Genomic DNA, 13,758 nt, shown 5'->3' with positions numbered 1-13,758 from the left:
AAAGGATTTTAAGAGTGCAGGGGATCTGTGTGAATATGCTGCCAAGTAACAGTATTAGTAAACCAGCGGAAAAGCTATTAGTTATGGTCATTTAAAAACGAATTTGTATTAGAAAGTAAAGGCAGAGAATCATAGGATTGCTTGGGTTTTTTAAAGCTATCTCTTAGGCTTAAAATTATTTTGCTCCTTGGAAAGACTCACAACATATTTGTCATATACAGTGTGCATAAGAATGATGTTGCTTTTTCTAGGCTCTTCCTTACAAAAAGAAATAATTGTATTAAACTTTGATTATATTTAATGGATGCTGTGGGCTTCCTGTTTAATTGAGAGATTGCTAAAATACCCAATTAACTAGACTCCTTACTAGGGTCTGGGTTTTTTTTAATCGAGTACCATATGTTCAATTTTGAATAGCTGGGAAGGAATGTTGACTTCTAAGATAAATGAGGACCTCCATCCTTTGGTATCAAGCCAGGAAGACCAGGGTTGCTGGGCTATTAAGGCTTTGGCATACTGAAGCTTTGGCAGTTTTCATCTGTGAAGAGGCAGCCCCTTGTGCTAGCCCTCTGTTGCCTAGTTTTGGTTTGCAGGATTTTATTCTTGAGAGGCTTCTGTCTCAAAACTTGTAATTGCAATTTGCAGGTGAGTGGAGGTATAGCTGTTGATTTTCCAGCTGCATTCTGGTCATTAGTAGGTGGTTCACAATTGCTAAATGAAATTAAACATTGCCAAATTGATTTGAAGTTGGTTCATGCTGGGAGGTGTGACTTAACCATTTTAATTAAGGTGCCTTTCTGAGTGAGCTTGGGATGTTTCCTGTTAATCAAAACTTCCACCTGTGTGAGTAATTACTTTTTTAAGCAGCACCCCCAGAAGGATCAAATGAGAGTGGATTGTTTTCAGAGACCTGGATACCCAATTATATTGTTCTATATAGAAAAGATTAATTGTTTATTTTTGTGGACAACAAAAACCTCCCTGGCTCCACAGAGCTTTAGGAGTGAGGGGGAAAAATAATATATAAAATGGATAGTAAAGGACTTTATGGCATTTAGTAGTGTCATGCATCCTCTCAAAGAAAAGCTGTTCACAAAGCAAGATGCTACTTAGCACATGAAACAGTTGTGTAACTTATGCAGATGTCCTTTTTGAACATGCCAGTTAGAAAATAAGCCTTAGAATTTAATATTAGAGTTTTTTACTCGTTTCTGCAGCCAAGGGCTCATTATAATCAGGTGACAATGACACCATAATTCATTCTGTCATTTAACAGAGACAACTATTCATCTCGAGATGGAAGAGTCAGTGCTGGATAAATTGCCATCTTTGTGCAGTACTCCAAAGGATTCTGGGGCACCACCTGCACAGGGGACCAGTTCAGGGAAACAGGTATGAAAACTTTCTACTTTTCCAATAATATGATTGTTCCTAGTAAAAGGAATGCTTGTGAAATCATCCAGGAGTCAGAAGTCACTGAGATGCTGCTTGCTGGAAGGCTAGAGACAGGCACCTTATACCTGTAGCTAGGAGGCTGTGCAGGTAAGGAAGGTGCCTGGGGTGCTTTGCTGTGAAAATGCAGATGTTTGCTGTGAATACAAAGTGATGGAGCAACATAACCCAATGTCTTACTAATAAATTTAAATATTATATAGGGTGTGTGGTGGATTTTTTTGCTTCTTTCTTTTAACCTGTCATCTTCAGTTTTCTCAAATCCCAATTTTCTGTGTTGCTGTGCATGCAGGATGACTTTCTGTGACTTCTGCCTGCAGTGGAACAAAGTACAATGCTTTCAGTTTGTATCTTCTCCATAGTGCTGAGCTCTGCTTTGGTCTTATCCTGGGATGGGAAATGGTGATACTGTCACAACCCAGCATTCAGATCTACGCAGGACAGGCCTGGTTTGAAAGTATTCCATAACTAATCCCTCACTCCTGTATTTTAGTGCATTTCTATAAATAAAAATGTTAGACACAGATTATAAAAAATAGTTATTTTGAAGAACAAAAAATCTTTTCAGATGGTTGTGAAGTATCTCAAAGCATGAACAGGTCAAAACTATACAGGTATTTCTAATATGTTCTAGAATACAGAACATACCTCCATTAAACTAGAGGGGAAATTGATAGCATATTTCAACTTGGCTAATTTTATTCTATATTTCTTTTACACAAACACTAGGTGAGTAAGTTTGCCTCAATAGAATACAGGATTTTGTCCAAGAAAATGTGGAGCTACACCTTTCCCTATCTTGCAGCTGTGTGTGCAAATACATGTGAGAGGAAGAAGTTGACTTTGTTCAAGTTTTTGAAGGCTGTACAGAGAATGAGGAAGTCTGGCTTTACAATGATAGTTAAACATATTACACATTCTATGTAAACAATAATGATTGCTAAACAGTCATTTGAGATTTGATGAAAATTTAAGAATATTCTGACCACCTGGGTTTTCTGGGTTTATTTTGTTTTTTAGCAAATGAGTGCAGCTCTGAGGGAACGATTAAGGAAAACAAGACGTTCATTTAATGCCAATTTTACAGTGGCAAAGCGGCTCAAAATAGACACAGAAGAAAAAGACACTGCTGGTGCTGCCACTGAGTGCTTGCCAGAGACAAGGGCAGACTGTTCCAGGTTACAAGATGGTTCTGAAAACCTGGAAGGAAGTGGCACTGGACATACATGTTTCAAAAGTCCCTCACAGGAGAGTGATCCCTGTGGATCAGCAGAGGATTCAGATGTGCTGCAAGTTGATGTTGGTCAGCAGCAGTCCCTTGAAGAGAAAGTGAAGCTGGAGAAACAAGTGCAGGAGAAGGAAGAGCTGCTGCGTAGGCTCAAAATGGTGAAGATGTACAGATCCAAGGTGAGGCAATACCCACTCGTGTTTTACTGTGCTGCTTGTGTGTTGTCTCAGTTGAAGGCATTTTATAAGAATATCTGCTGGCAGCAGATGATGACTCTTTTTTGTCTGTCCCAATTTCAGAACAACCTGTGTGAGCTGCAGGCTTTGATAGTGAAGTGGAGGAGTAGCACCCAGCTGATGCTGTATGAGCTGCAGTCGGCCTTTTCTGCAGGTGGCACCAAAGTGAGTCTCACTCAGCTCATCGACACCTTTGGGTTAGAAGACCAGTTACTGCACTACAGCAGAACAGAAGAAGATTTTGTAGATGCGTAATCTACAGCTGCAGGGCTTTCTTTGCACAGACACAAAAGCAGAAAAGACTGAATAAATTCTGATTGTGTCAGAAGTGTTGGTCAGACAATGGACTTTATGCTTTGAGGTTAGGAGGTTTTCTCCAGAGATACTTGTAAAGCTGTGTGCATTCATACAGTAGGCACTGTAAAAGGCATTACTTAATGGAAAAAAATCAAACTGGTGATGTTTTGGAGAATCTGGCTTAATGACTTGGTCAGTGAATTTTTATTTAATAAAAATAAAGTCATAGTTTAACAGGTAGAAAGAAGTCTTTTTTTAATTAGTCTCTGCATGGTTACTTGTATTGAAATAACTCAAATTGTCAATTCTATTTATGTTCAGCTGGGGAAGAGTGCAGTTTGTTTATAGATACACCCATTTTACACGTCTTCCTGGTGCTAATGACAGCATTTTGTGAGTTAAGTGAAGATAACTGATTTTCCTGATGGTAATATCCCAGAGCTGGGACAAGATGTTTTCACTAGCTTTAACTCCTACTGAGGAAAATGTGTCATAATGCAGTTGCTTTCAGGTTCTGGTCCAGACAGTCTCTGCAGAGCTGCTGTCTCATAAGCATTCTGCCACAGCCTGAGGTAATAGAAGGGAAGGCAAGAAAATTGAAACCAGCTTTCTATTCTACTACATCTAGAGCCAAGGTGTTTTCTCTCTTCAAATAAATAAGAAAAACAAGGCCTTGTTTAATGGGATTGCTTCAAATACAGCATCATAAAGCTGAATAAATCTTTACAATTCCATTTATTCTCCAACAAATGCCTTTTTTGAAAGTTGTTTTTATTTAACTTGAAATTGCTTATTTTTTCATCATGGTACCTTTTGTTTTTTATTTTCCCTAAAATCACTGCTTCTCAAGTGTAACAATACATAAATCTTAATGACTATACAACTCTCCTTGCTAGGAATCTTGTTTTCTTATTGGTTATACCCTGCCTTTTTTGTTTGCAGGTGCTATATCCTGTGTACCTTAATAAGGGAGTAATTTCTTAGACAGCTCAAGAGAAAGAAAATCAAAGATCATACAGAACCTTTTCACCATTGGTGAGGCTCATTAGACTTCAGCCTGTACCTACAATTTGCTCTTAAGAATACTGACTCTTGCTGTCCAGAGAGAATTAATGCAGAACAGCCTTTATTGCAAATCATGTTTTGAGTATTAAAGCAATATTTCTCTGCCTCTTTAGGCATATGCAAAAAGATGATGGTGCCTGGTGTAGGGGCCAGTTCACTTCCTTGGAGTTGGAATGATGCTGCTTCTTTTTCAGCAGAAAGACAAAAGGTCTTGTAGTGAGATGTAATTAGAATCCTTACAACTTCCAGGTAGAGATGGCAAAGCAAAAAACCAGATGTACAGGATCACAACTGACATAGTAGAATTTTAGGCTAAGGCATCAAAGCTATTTGTTGCTCTTACAATGAAATGGGTTAAGATGTCATGTGACTTTATGAAAGGAGAAGGATTGACCCACACCATGGTGCAGGGAAACAAAAAGCAGGGACAATGCCTGAGAAGGTAGATTGGGCTCCACCAGTAGGTAACTTTATAATGGTTTCTTTATTTTTCTTAGCTGTTGTGGAAGGAGCTGGCAGGAAAATACTCTGCACCTCAGTGTAGAAGGGTGGGAGATGCCAGCAACTATTTCAGGAGGCCAGATGCTTCCAAACCTGGTTTTCCTGTGATTCTGCCTGTGGCAGCAGCCACAGTTCCTGCGGGCTGTGGGTGATTATCCCACAATAAGGCACAGCTGCCTTTGGGATGGGGCCAGCTTGCACACATGGTTCTTTTCTATAATGAGCTATACAGTTTATATAATAAAACCAGTAGAAATAGATCTCATCACCTGAAATATAATGGGGTTAAGACCAGGTGTAAAAAATACAAATCAGACAACCATGCATCTTTTAAATGGAAGTTATTTTAAGGAATTACGGAAGAAACAATTTGTGGAAAGAAAAGTTCAGGGAGAAGAATTAGCTGTCAAAACTCTTTTCCCTTAGATAAGACCATGGTATTATTCATCTGTTATTCACCTCTGATTTTTAAACAATATGGAGTGTTCCTGGGTTCCAATTTTCAAGTTTTGACTGAAGAAGTGCAAGCTGTTTTTCCTGTTCCTTTATAAGGTTCCGTAGATATTTCTGCTTCACAATCTCTTGGTAACGCTGCCTTGTGATCTTCTCAGAAATATCCCGTGTGTCTGCAGAAAACAAAGTGTTAGTGTTAGCCTGTGCTCAGAGGGGATGTGTGGTCTCTATGGGACCTGTCCTGGGGTTATTCCAATTTCTGTATAAAATAGGCAAGCATTTTGAAAAAAGGCTCACAGTTGGGCTTAAAAGCCTTTATGGTACTGAATAAAGCAAAATATTTCAAAAAGGCACTGGACATGCTTTCTTTAGCATCTAGCAAGTACCCACTGTCTTGAAAATCTGTAACTGTTTTCCACTAGTGGAAAGATCTCTGTAAGTTTTCCTAATAGTGAATACTATTCTTAGTTCCACATTACTTTCTCTGTTCTCTTGGAAGGGTGGAAAGAAGCCCATTGAACAGTTCTCAGAAAAAAATGATTTGCCTAATAAAGTCATTAATGACTGTAATATTTTGACTTGAACATTTCCAGGAATTCAGCTAGCTTTGGTTACAAGAGCCACAAGAGTCTCCAGGTGACTCTTCAGTAACCATGGTAGGTGTTGGCAGGAAGGACTCTGCTCATTGTGTAAATACATAACAGACAGGCATTCCTTGTCCCTCAGCTGATGGTGGAGAACAGCACTGTCCAGCCCTGGAGTTATTTTCTGAATGTTCTTTGCCTGTGCCTAAATGCCTCAGTGGACTCACCAGCTGCCTCGAAGATGTGCATCCTTTCTGACACAGAGACAAGCATTTCCTTCAGCTGCAGGCTGAGCTCGTAGTTCTCCTGCTCTTTCAGACAGATGCACTTCTTCAGCTCTCTGACTTTTTTCTGATGGTTTTTCACATTCTTCTTGTGCAACTATCCATTTTGAGATGAATAAAGCAAATATATGAGGTCATACAAAAACTGTTCAGACAAATTTATAATATATAAATAAATTTATAAAAAGTTATCATTTTAAGCACTGTGTCATATCTTGACAAACTCTAATGTGTTGAATTGACTAGTAGCACACATGATAGGATTTACTTTGGAAAGTGTCTTTCACACATGGTATCTCAGTTTATGGAGTTCTAATTTAAGGAGCAGTCAAGGAATAAAGAGGTATATGTCAGAAAGAAAGAGATATTAAAGATAAAACTTGAAAGGCAAAGGGAGAAAAGGAAGTCAATAGAATCAGTGAGTTAAGGACATGCTCTAAGCTGCTGAAGCTGATGGATGGGCTGTAAAGGGATGAGATAAATTCTAAAGCTCTAAGAGGAAGAGGAAGCTGATGCCAATTAGCACAACTTGGAGAAAATCCACTGAAATCACTTTTAAAAAAAGGACAGTCATAATTTGAATGATGAAATATATGAAGCAGCCAGCAAATCAGACTGTTGTGTCTCTTATTTTGAATACAAAGGGGAGGGATACTTTGAACAGGCTGGTGCTCCTGGAGAGAAACATTAAACACTGAAGATGGAAAGAATGCTTCATTAGGAATGGAGAAGTGACTTATAGGCAGTGCTGTGTAAGAAATGATTAGCACATCTGCATTCAGATGTTCAGGGTAGGAAAGTATTTAATTCCAGTAAGAGAGCAAGAAGCCAGGCTTCATCTCTGCAGCAATCCATGTGTGATGAGTGCTTCCAAACACTAGAGAGCTGCTGCTGCAGACAGCACAGCTCAACTTGAGGAAACTATTGAAAACCAGATGGACAAATACATGATATATCTATATTTATATATCTGTGTGTCTCTCAGATGTGGTGGTTCCTTTGGATTTACCTTATCCATGACGCTGAGGCTCTGCTCCATCCCTGCTAGCTGCTGAGCAGTGTGGGTGTCGTAGTTATGCACAGTTAGGAACTGAAAAAATAAAACCAGAAAGAAATGATCTTATGCCTGTTCATTCTCAACAATTCCACCCTTCTATGAAGAAAATCATACTATGTGGAACTCAAAACACTGGAATTCTGCAGTGGTAAAGCTTACTATTGATCATAAATGGACTTTGTAAAGATATGCTTGGATGCTGTGGGAGTACCTAGACTGTGCAGCTGTTAAAATGGATGTTTTCTATTATATATTTGTAATGGAAACAAGGGCCAAACAAGTATGCTGAGGCTGTCAGAAACCCCAAGGTATGCTTTTGCTTGTAATCTAAGCTAACATAGCTGGAGGCAGTCTGTCTTTAGGCTACAGAGGAAAATTATTATTTTCTGTCTAGTGGCTTTCTAATCATTCTTACTTCTTTTATTGTTCTATCTGCATAGTAACTGACATATCAGAATTTATTGATTTTTTCCTTGAGCACATTGCTACTAAAATACCTCTTTATCAAATGACAAATGGTAAACCCCAAAATGTTTTATGGATCTATAACAGGCAGTAGACAGGTTTCTGTAGATGTATTTTCATCCTTCCAGAGTCCCACCAAAGTGACAGGGAGAACCCTGTGGACTGTTCTAGTTACAGGAGCAGAAACAGGAAAGACCCAGAAGGGGCTCCTTGCCTACAGGATTAAACTTCTTTCACTCACTGTTTCATTAACAGCCCTCAGTCCAAATGATTTCAAGTCCTTGCTCACACACATTTTCATAAGCCATCTTTCTTTCCATTTCTGTTGTTGGGGTATCTGTTACCTTGTCTTTCCCACTAACCCCATATTTCTAATCCAAAAGTGACCTAAGTCAATTCCCTCAGGGCATTCAAATTCTGATTAAACTGGTAAATGCCTTTACTATGGGCAGTTTAACTCTCTGAAGGGCACGAGCTCTGCTCATCAGTTTAATGAATAGAGCTAATGGCAACACTGGTGATAAACTTGCCACAAGCATTTTTCAATGCACTGTCACAACACCTCTTTGGAAAGCTGTTCTGGTGATTGGTGTTAGTTACAAAAGACCTGTGGCTGTGATTCAGAACATGCATTTTGTAGAGCAGCAATACAAATGAAGATTAAGCAAAACATATGTTTTGAATTTTCTTCTAATCCTTTGATTGAATGGCAATATCCTTACCTGCTGTCCAACACTTTCCTTTTCCTCTGTGCTTTACAGCTGTCCCCACTGCTGTATCTTCAGCCTACCCATCCTTCAACATCCCTTACTCCAAACCTTTATGCCACCCACATCATCGGCATATGACAGTAAGATTTCCCTACAGTTTTCAACATCCCATTCTGCAATACCCCCAGGCTTTCCCTACAACCTTCCTTCTCCCAGTGGTATCCTTGGCCGTGCCCCTCAACCTTTACCTCTTTCTCCTGCCTGCCAGCTGGGCTTGTTGGAAGCTGTGTAGGTGCTGACATGCCGGCGGCTGCCCCTCCTGCCTGCCGGGCAGGGCACAGCTCCCGGCTCTGCCGCTGGGCCAGCGAATGGCAGCGAGAGGGTGGGACCCGCTGAGGCTCTCCCAGGAACCTCAGGCTCCGAGCAGAGCAAAGGTAAAAAATGTCTGTGCGATACCAGCTGAGGGCACCTCAGACTTCCACTTACAAAGGACTGCTCGATTTAAGAGATCTGTTCCTTGTGGCTGCAAAATCCTGGTTCCTTATTCAAGACCAATTTTGAAACACTGAGTTAGGACTAATTTTGCCTTAATTTAACACTGTAACATCTCAAAGAATTTCATCACTGCTCAATCTCATGAGTAAGACTTCCCTTTGAAAGCTGAGTTGTTGACCTATTAGGAATCATGTTTCTCTGGTAATAAGAGATTTATGAGGTACAAATATAAATGATCTTTCTTATAGGTATAGGCAGCATAATTTTCTACAGTTGAAATATAAATCAGAAAAAGCAACTCACTAGCTGGCAATCTTTTGAAATAGGTAGGATTACAATATCCCGAGCCTTCTCTTTCAGATCTTGTATCTGCATTTTCATTTTCTTGTGTTCCCATTCCAGCTGTATTATCCCTTTGGAGAAGTCCTTAAATTCTATCATGGCAGTAATTTTTTTTTCTCCTTGAGCCTAAAAAAATAGATCAATCTTAATTAACACACTTAACAGATTATAGAATAATTGTTTGCAACAAGATGGGCAAGTTTCCAAAGTCATAATTTTAGTCAATTAAACATGCTATACTGCAAGCCTCTTTCCAGACTTTGCTCCAGATGGTTATCTTTTAAGGAAGTTCTTTCTCTTTTATGCTCTGTGTCACAGCCTTAGATCATAGAAATAGATGAAGAAAATGACAACTAGGCTCTCCCTCCATCTATCTATCTTACATAAGAATGGAAAGGCATTTTAGGTCTACAAAATACAAGCTTGCTCTGTTTAAGTTATTTTGCATATGTTACTGAAGGCTTTGTGCAGTAGCAGTAAAAGACAATTTTTGTACAGCTAGAACGCCTTAAAAAAGAACATTTCATGAGGGTATGAAAAACTGTTTTAAGTATCATCACCAATTTCACCTTACATAAGAAACTATGAATTTTTAAATTTAATGTGAGCCACTATTTGAATGCTTCTTAATATGGCTGTAAGTTTGCCTCAAGGGAATTTTTGGACTGGTGCCCATGATATTAGCATTTTCTAGTTACAATGTATGTGTAAGTGATGGTGTGTCTAAAGCCTGTCACCATTTCATTGACCTGAACTGTATTGATCAAACATCAAGAAAGCAGTCTGCACTGCAATCTCTACATCATGAGAAGAGACGTTAGAGAATGCTTAATAGCTTCTAGATTACAATTGAGCCTGCTGGTGTGTTGTAATGAATTGAAACTAGATGTCAGACTGGAGAAAAAGCTGAGCCCCTGAAGGACAATACATTTGTTTAGGAAGGTTAAATCTCCTCCAGATAATGTAAATTACCGCAACAGTGCGATTCAGTTCCTCAACAACACTCCTATCAATGAGAACAGCATCACTGTACTCTGGGATCCGAGTACCATCCAATTCCACCTGTCCTTGTTTTAGCAAAAACTGGATAATCAAATTCTGCTGAAGCTTCATCTTCTCCTCCTTCAGCCTAAGATGGCAAAAAACAAAAACAGTGTTTAGTGATTTCAACAGGATTACAGAAAGCCTCCCATGATTCTCAATGTTTATATTTATTACTGGCAGGTGGTATGTTCATGTAGGGCTTACTCTTTTCCAGACTCTGTCTTCTGTTTGCTGCTGAAGTGACTACAAAATCTGGAACTTATGGTATATATACACTTAAAGTTTTCAAGCACTGGATTCAGTTTAACATACACTAGCAATGTTCTGGGGAAAATGTCATTACTGAAATGAAATCTTAATATCAATTGGAAAGAAAACAGAAGAGACTTCCAGCCAGGGCCCATTTTCCTTTATATTTTACTTTGGAATTTATGAAACCTAGATAAAAGAGTGCAGGAGAACAGAAGTGAATGATTTTGTTTGTAACTTTTGGTTCTGTGTTAGTGGAGTATTAAAGATCAGCTGAACATAGGAAAAGATAAAAAATTACCAAGTGAGTTCTTGGAAAGCTTTCTCCAATTCTGACTTCATCTTATCATTTTCCTCCGTTCTTCTATGGAGACAGCCCTGCATCTCTGCCAGTGCTAGGGTCTTCCATTTCACCTAGGCAAGCAACATTGTGACATTCCCAACCTTTCCATCTTTGTCAGTATGTCAGGGCAAGCTTCTTTGAGGACAGAAAAGCCAAGTTCTTAAGAAGATATCTTTATACATAAATATGCAGCCCAGTATTTTGAGAATCTCAGTACAGCATGTAAGACATAAAGGTTAAGCCTTATACTAAGCTCAGGAAATTATTTGTTCATATATGAATATTCATGTGGAGGGAAATAATATTTTCATCTCTTTTGGTCAAATTTCATGTATATCTGTCTCTGGATAATCCAGATTTATTCATTCATGCTTTTATAATTAACAAATACATCTCCAGAACCATCTTTTTGTTAATAATTGCTCTTTATAGTCTAGAAAAATATTGGAATGCATTGGTGCAATTGTAGAATGCTTATGGGAGAGGATGAGTTCAAAAGATAAAGGGAATCAAATACCTTATAGCTTTTTCTGCATGGACAGAGAAAAGGAAAATGATGGGTTTTTATTTTTAATGAAACCATATCAAGACCACAATCATTCTGATCAAATCCATCCATATTAATAGGCTAATTTTTCCTCTGAAGAACTACAGCTAGAACTAGAGAACAGGTTCACCTGTTATTTTGAATTGAATGTAGCCAGAACAAACTTTCAAAGGCCAAGGGAGTATATGTACCCTGCACTGTTATATCACCGCTAGCTTGACTCTACATGAGAACTCCACTAAAATTTAAGACTCAAAAATATCAAGAAGTATATGGGCAAAATAAAGAATTTTACATACCAGCTCCTCACTCTCCATTTTATTTCTTCTAGCTAGACAAAAACGTTCCCACATAGACCGGTCTAAGCCACTAGGCATGTGCTCAGGTCTATCCAGTTCATCCATGGCTTTCATTAAAAGGGAAACTGCACCTTGGTAATCCTCAGGTGATCCCTTCACATAGGGGTTAGCTGTGTCAAGGAGGATTTCTGTATCTGGGATCCTACAGCACACACAGAGCACAGACAGGATGTACTTTGTATTTTCTGTTGCATAGCAGAAGGTCACAAATAACTAAGAATGTTTCATACTCTCAATCTCTTGCAAAAAGCAAACAGATAAGACTATACCAAACAATAATATTGTCTTGGAACCTGATGATTGCTTAGATTGCATTTAAAATAGATTTTGTGGAGTAAATAAGGAAATGTATATTCAACATAGCAATTTTTAATGTGATTGGAAATTAGCTATTGTCAACTATTCCATAAAAAGCAGGCAATAAAATTTAGACTATTAGAATAAATAGTATTCTCATTCTTGACTCATAAAGAAGATTAGTATTTAAACAATGGAATCAGAGGGGATCTTACTCTGGTCGATGTTTGTAAAGTTGTAGAAGCTCCTCAAAGAGACTGCCAGGTGTATGAGCAAACTGCTTTATAAAACCATGTTCCAGGTTCTGGGGGTGAGGAGGAAAGCTTTCTTGTTACCACAATATTTTTTTTTAAAAAAGCATCAACTTGCCCATATCTTAGAAATACTGGATGCAGTACTTTTGCAAGTGCTCCCAAACATCACAGGAATCTGCACTATTTCATAAACTCTTCTATGCACACACTGTCCTTTACTGCCTAATTTCATTGATCAGTGAACTGGCCACAACTCTTGCTTACAGAGCAGTACATTCTTCTCATTATGAAGATATAACATTAACTTTTAATGAAACTCTGAATTCTGAAACTCCTTGTGTTTTCAAAAGTCTCACCTTCTCTTCATGTAATGCCTCTTTATAGGGGCCTGTGCAAGCCTCAACAGCCTGTTTTGCAGCCAGGATTTTTCTTGCACCCTTGACCTATAGTAAAACCAAGAGATTTCAGGAATGAAAAGGCAGCAGAAGCAGTGGATGGCTATTCACATACAGTGATGAAGCTCACACATTCTTATTTCTGGAGATAACCTTGTGAGTTATTTTAAGTAACCATACAGTGCCTTCTTCAGTGGTCACTTACAGGTACTGCTAGAAGATGAAGAGCTGTAAAATTAAACTAACTGCTGCTTAAAAATGTAACAAATTTCAAAAGGCTTGTAAGAAATGCTTACAAGCCTTTTGAAACATTGAATGTAACTATGTATGTTGATACCTTTTTTTCTATAGAGATTTCTCTTTACTTTCATGTCATCTCAGGTAAGACCATCAAAAAATCCCAAATGTTGTTCAGTAGAGAGTAAAGAGAGTTCTTAACTTTAGAATGCAATTTCCCAATTGTCATGACAGAGCTCTGCTATGTGTCAGGATACTAAAGTCGTGTTTTATAGAGGCTGTTAAATGCTAATACTCTGCAGGGGAGACAGTTCTGTTGTAGGACAAACTTGTTGTTGTGACAGTTTTTGACACTTTTCATGGACCAAAAGTTGTGCCAATGGGACCATTTAGAAAATGAGGGGAAAAAAAATTTGAAAATTGTAAGCTGGTATACTTTTGGTCTCAGATGGCTTTAAAACTAGTCCAGCCAATTCAGTGGTGGGGGCTAGCTGCCTGTTGGGAATCCCTCCCTGCAGCTCACAATGGGCTGCTGGCAGCTCCAAACACACACAGGCTGAGCACGAGAGCTGACATGTGGAGACAGCAGCATATTTATTATCTGAGGACTCATGAAAAGCTCCATGAAGTGGGCAAATGGGATAATATTGTCCCAAAAGCCAGAAGCAACCTGCAGACTACCACAGTAAGAGACTTGCATTGAAACCTAGACCTACTGCTGTACTTTCAGCTTGATACCAGGTAGAAAAGAATATTCTTTATAGCAAACAAATAGCAGCATGCCTTTGTGAATGTATGAAGTTTTACCAAAGGTGAACTGAGCTGAGAACCTATCAAGAAAACCAGAAGTATTTATAATGTATG

General features: G+C 38.7%; 2 protein-coding genes across 2 annotated transcripts in view; one reads left to right on the top strand and one right to left on the bottom strand.

Moving 5' to 3' along the window:
* The first annotated feature begins 1,282 nt into the window (after window positions 1-1,282).
* Window positions 1,283-3,444, top strand: SFR1 (SWI5 dependent homologous recombination repair protein 1). The gene is made up of 3 exons (XM_054277372.1): window positions 1,283-1,392; window positions 2,473-2,859; window positions 2,980-3,444. Exons 1-3 carry the CDS (start codon window positions 1,297-1,299, stop codon window positions 3,169-3,171), a joined length of 675 nt encoding a protein of 224 aa, XP_054133347.1. The 5' UTR covers window positions 1,283-1,296; the 3' UTR covers window positions 3,172-3,444.
* A 134-nt stretch (window positions 3,445-3,578) lies between these two features.
* The window catches only part of CFAP43 (cilia and flagella associated protein 43), a 44,152-nt gene continuing 33,972 nt past the window's right edge, over window positions 3,579-13,758 (bottom strand). The window contains exons 31-39 of the mRNA XM_054277287.1: window positions 12,619-12,705; window positions 12,224-12,312; window positions 11,652-11,853; window positions 10,764-10,876; window positions 10,142-10,298; window positions 9,131-9,295; window positions 7,110-7,190; window positions 6,044-6,197; window positions 3,579-5,405 (exon numbers count right to left, since the gene is read on the bottom strand). Coding sequence (XP_054133262.1) covers window positions 5,248-5,405; window positions 6,044-6,197; window positions 7,110-7,190; window positions 9,131-9,295; window positions 10,142-10,298; window positions 10,764-10,876; window positions 11,652-11,853; window positions 12,224-12,312; window positions 12,619-12,705 — 1,206 coding nt within the window. The 3' untranslated portion in view covers window positions 3,579-5,247. The remainder of the gene's footprint in view (window positions 5,406-6,043; window positions 6,198-7,109; window positions 7,191-9,130; window positions 9,296-10,141; window positions 10,299-10,763; window positions 10,877-11,651; window positions 11,854-12,223; window positions 12,313-12,618; window positions 12,706-13,758) is intronic.

The sequence above is a fragment of the Melozone crissalis genome, unplaced genomic scaffold (genome assembly GCF_028551555.1).
Source record: "Melozone crissalis strain CALT ecotype California unplaced genomic scaffold, PUWL_Pcris_2 ptg000019l_1, whole genome shotgun sequence".
In the NCBI taxonomy this organism is placed as follows: Eukaryota; Metazoa; Chordata; class Aves; order Passeriformes; family Passerellidae; genus Melozone; species Melozone crissalis.
Note: the sequence above shows the minus strand (reverse complement) of the source record. Positions and strands in the feature narration are given on the sequence as shown.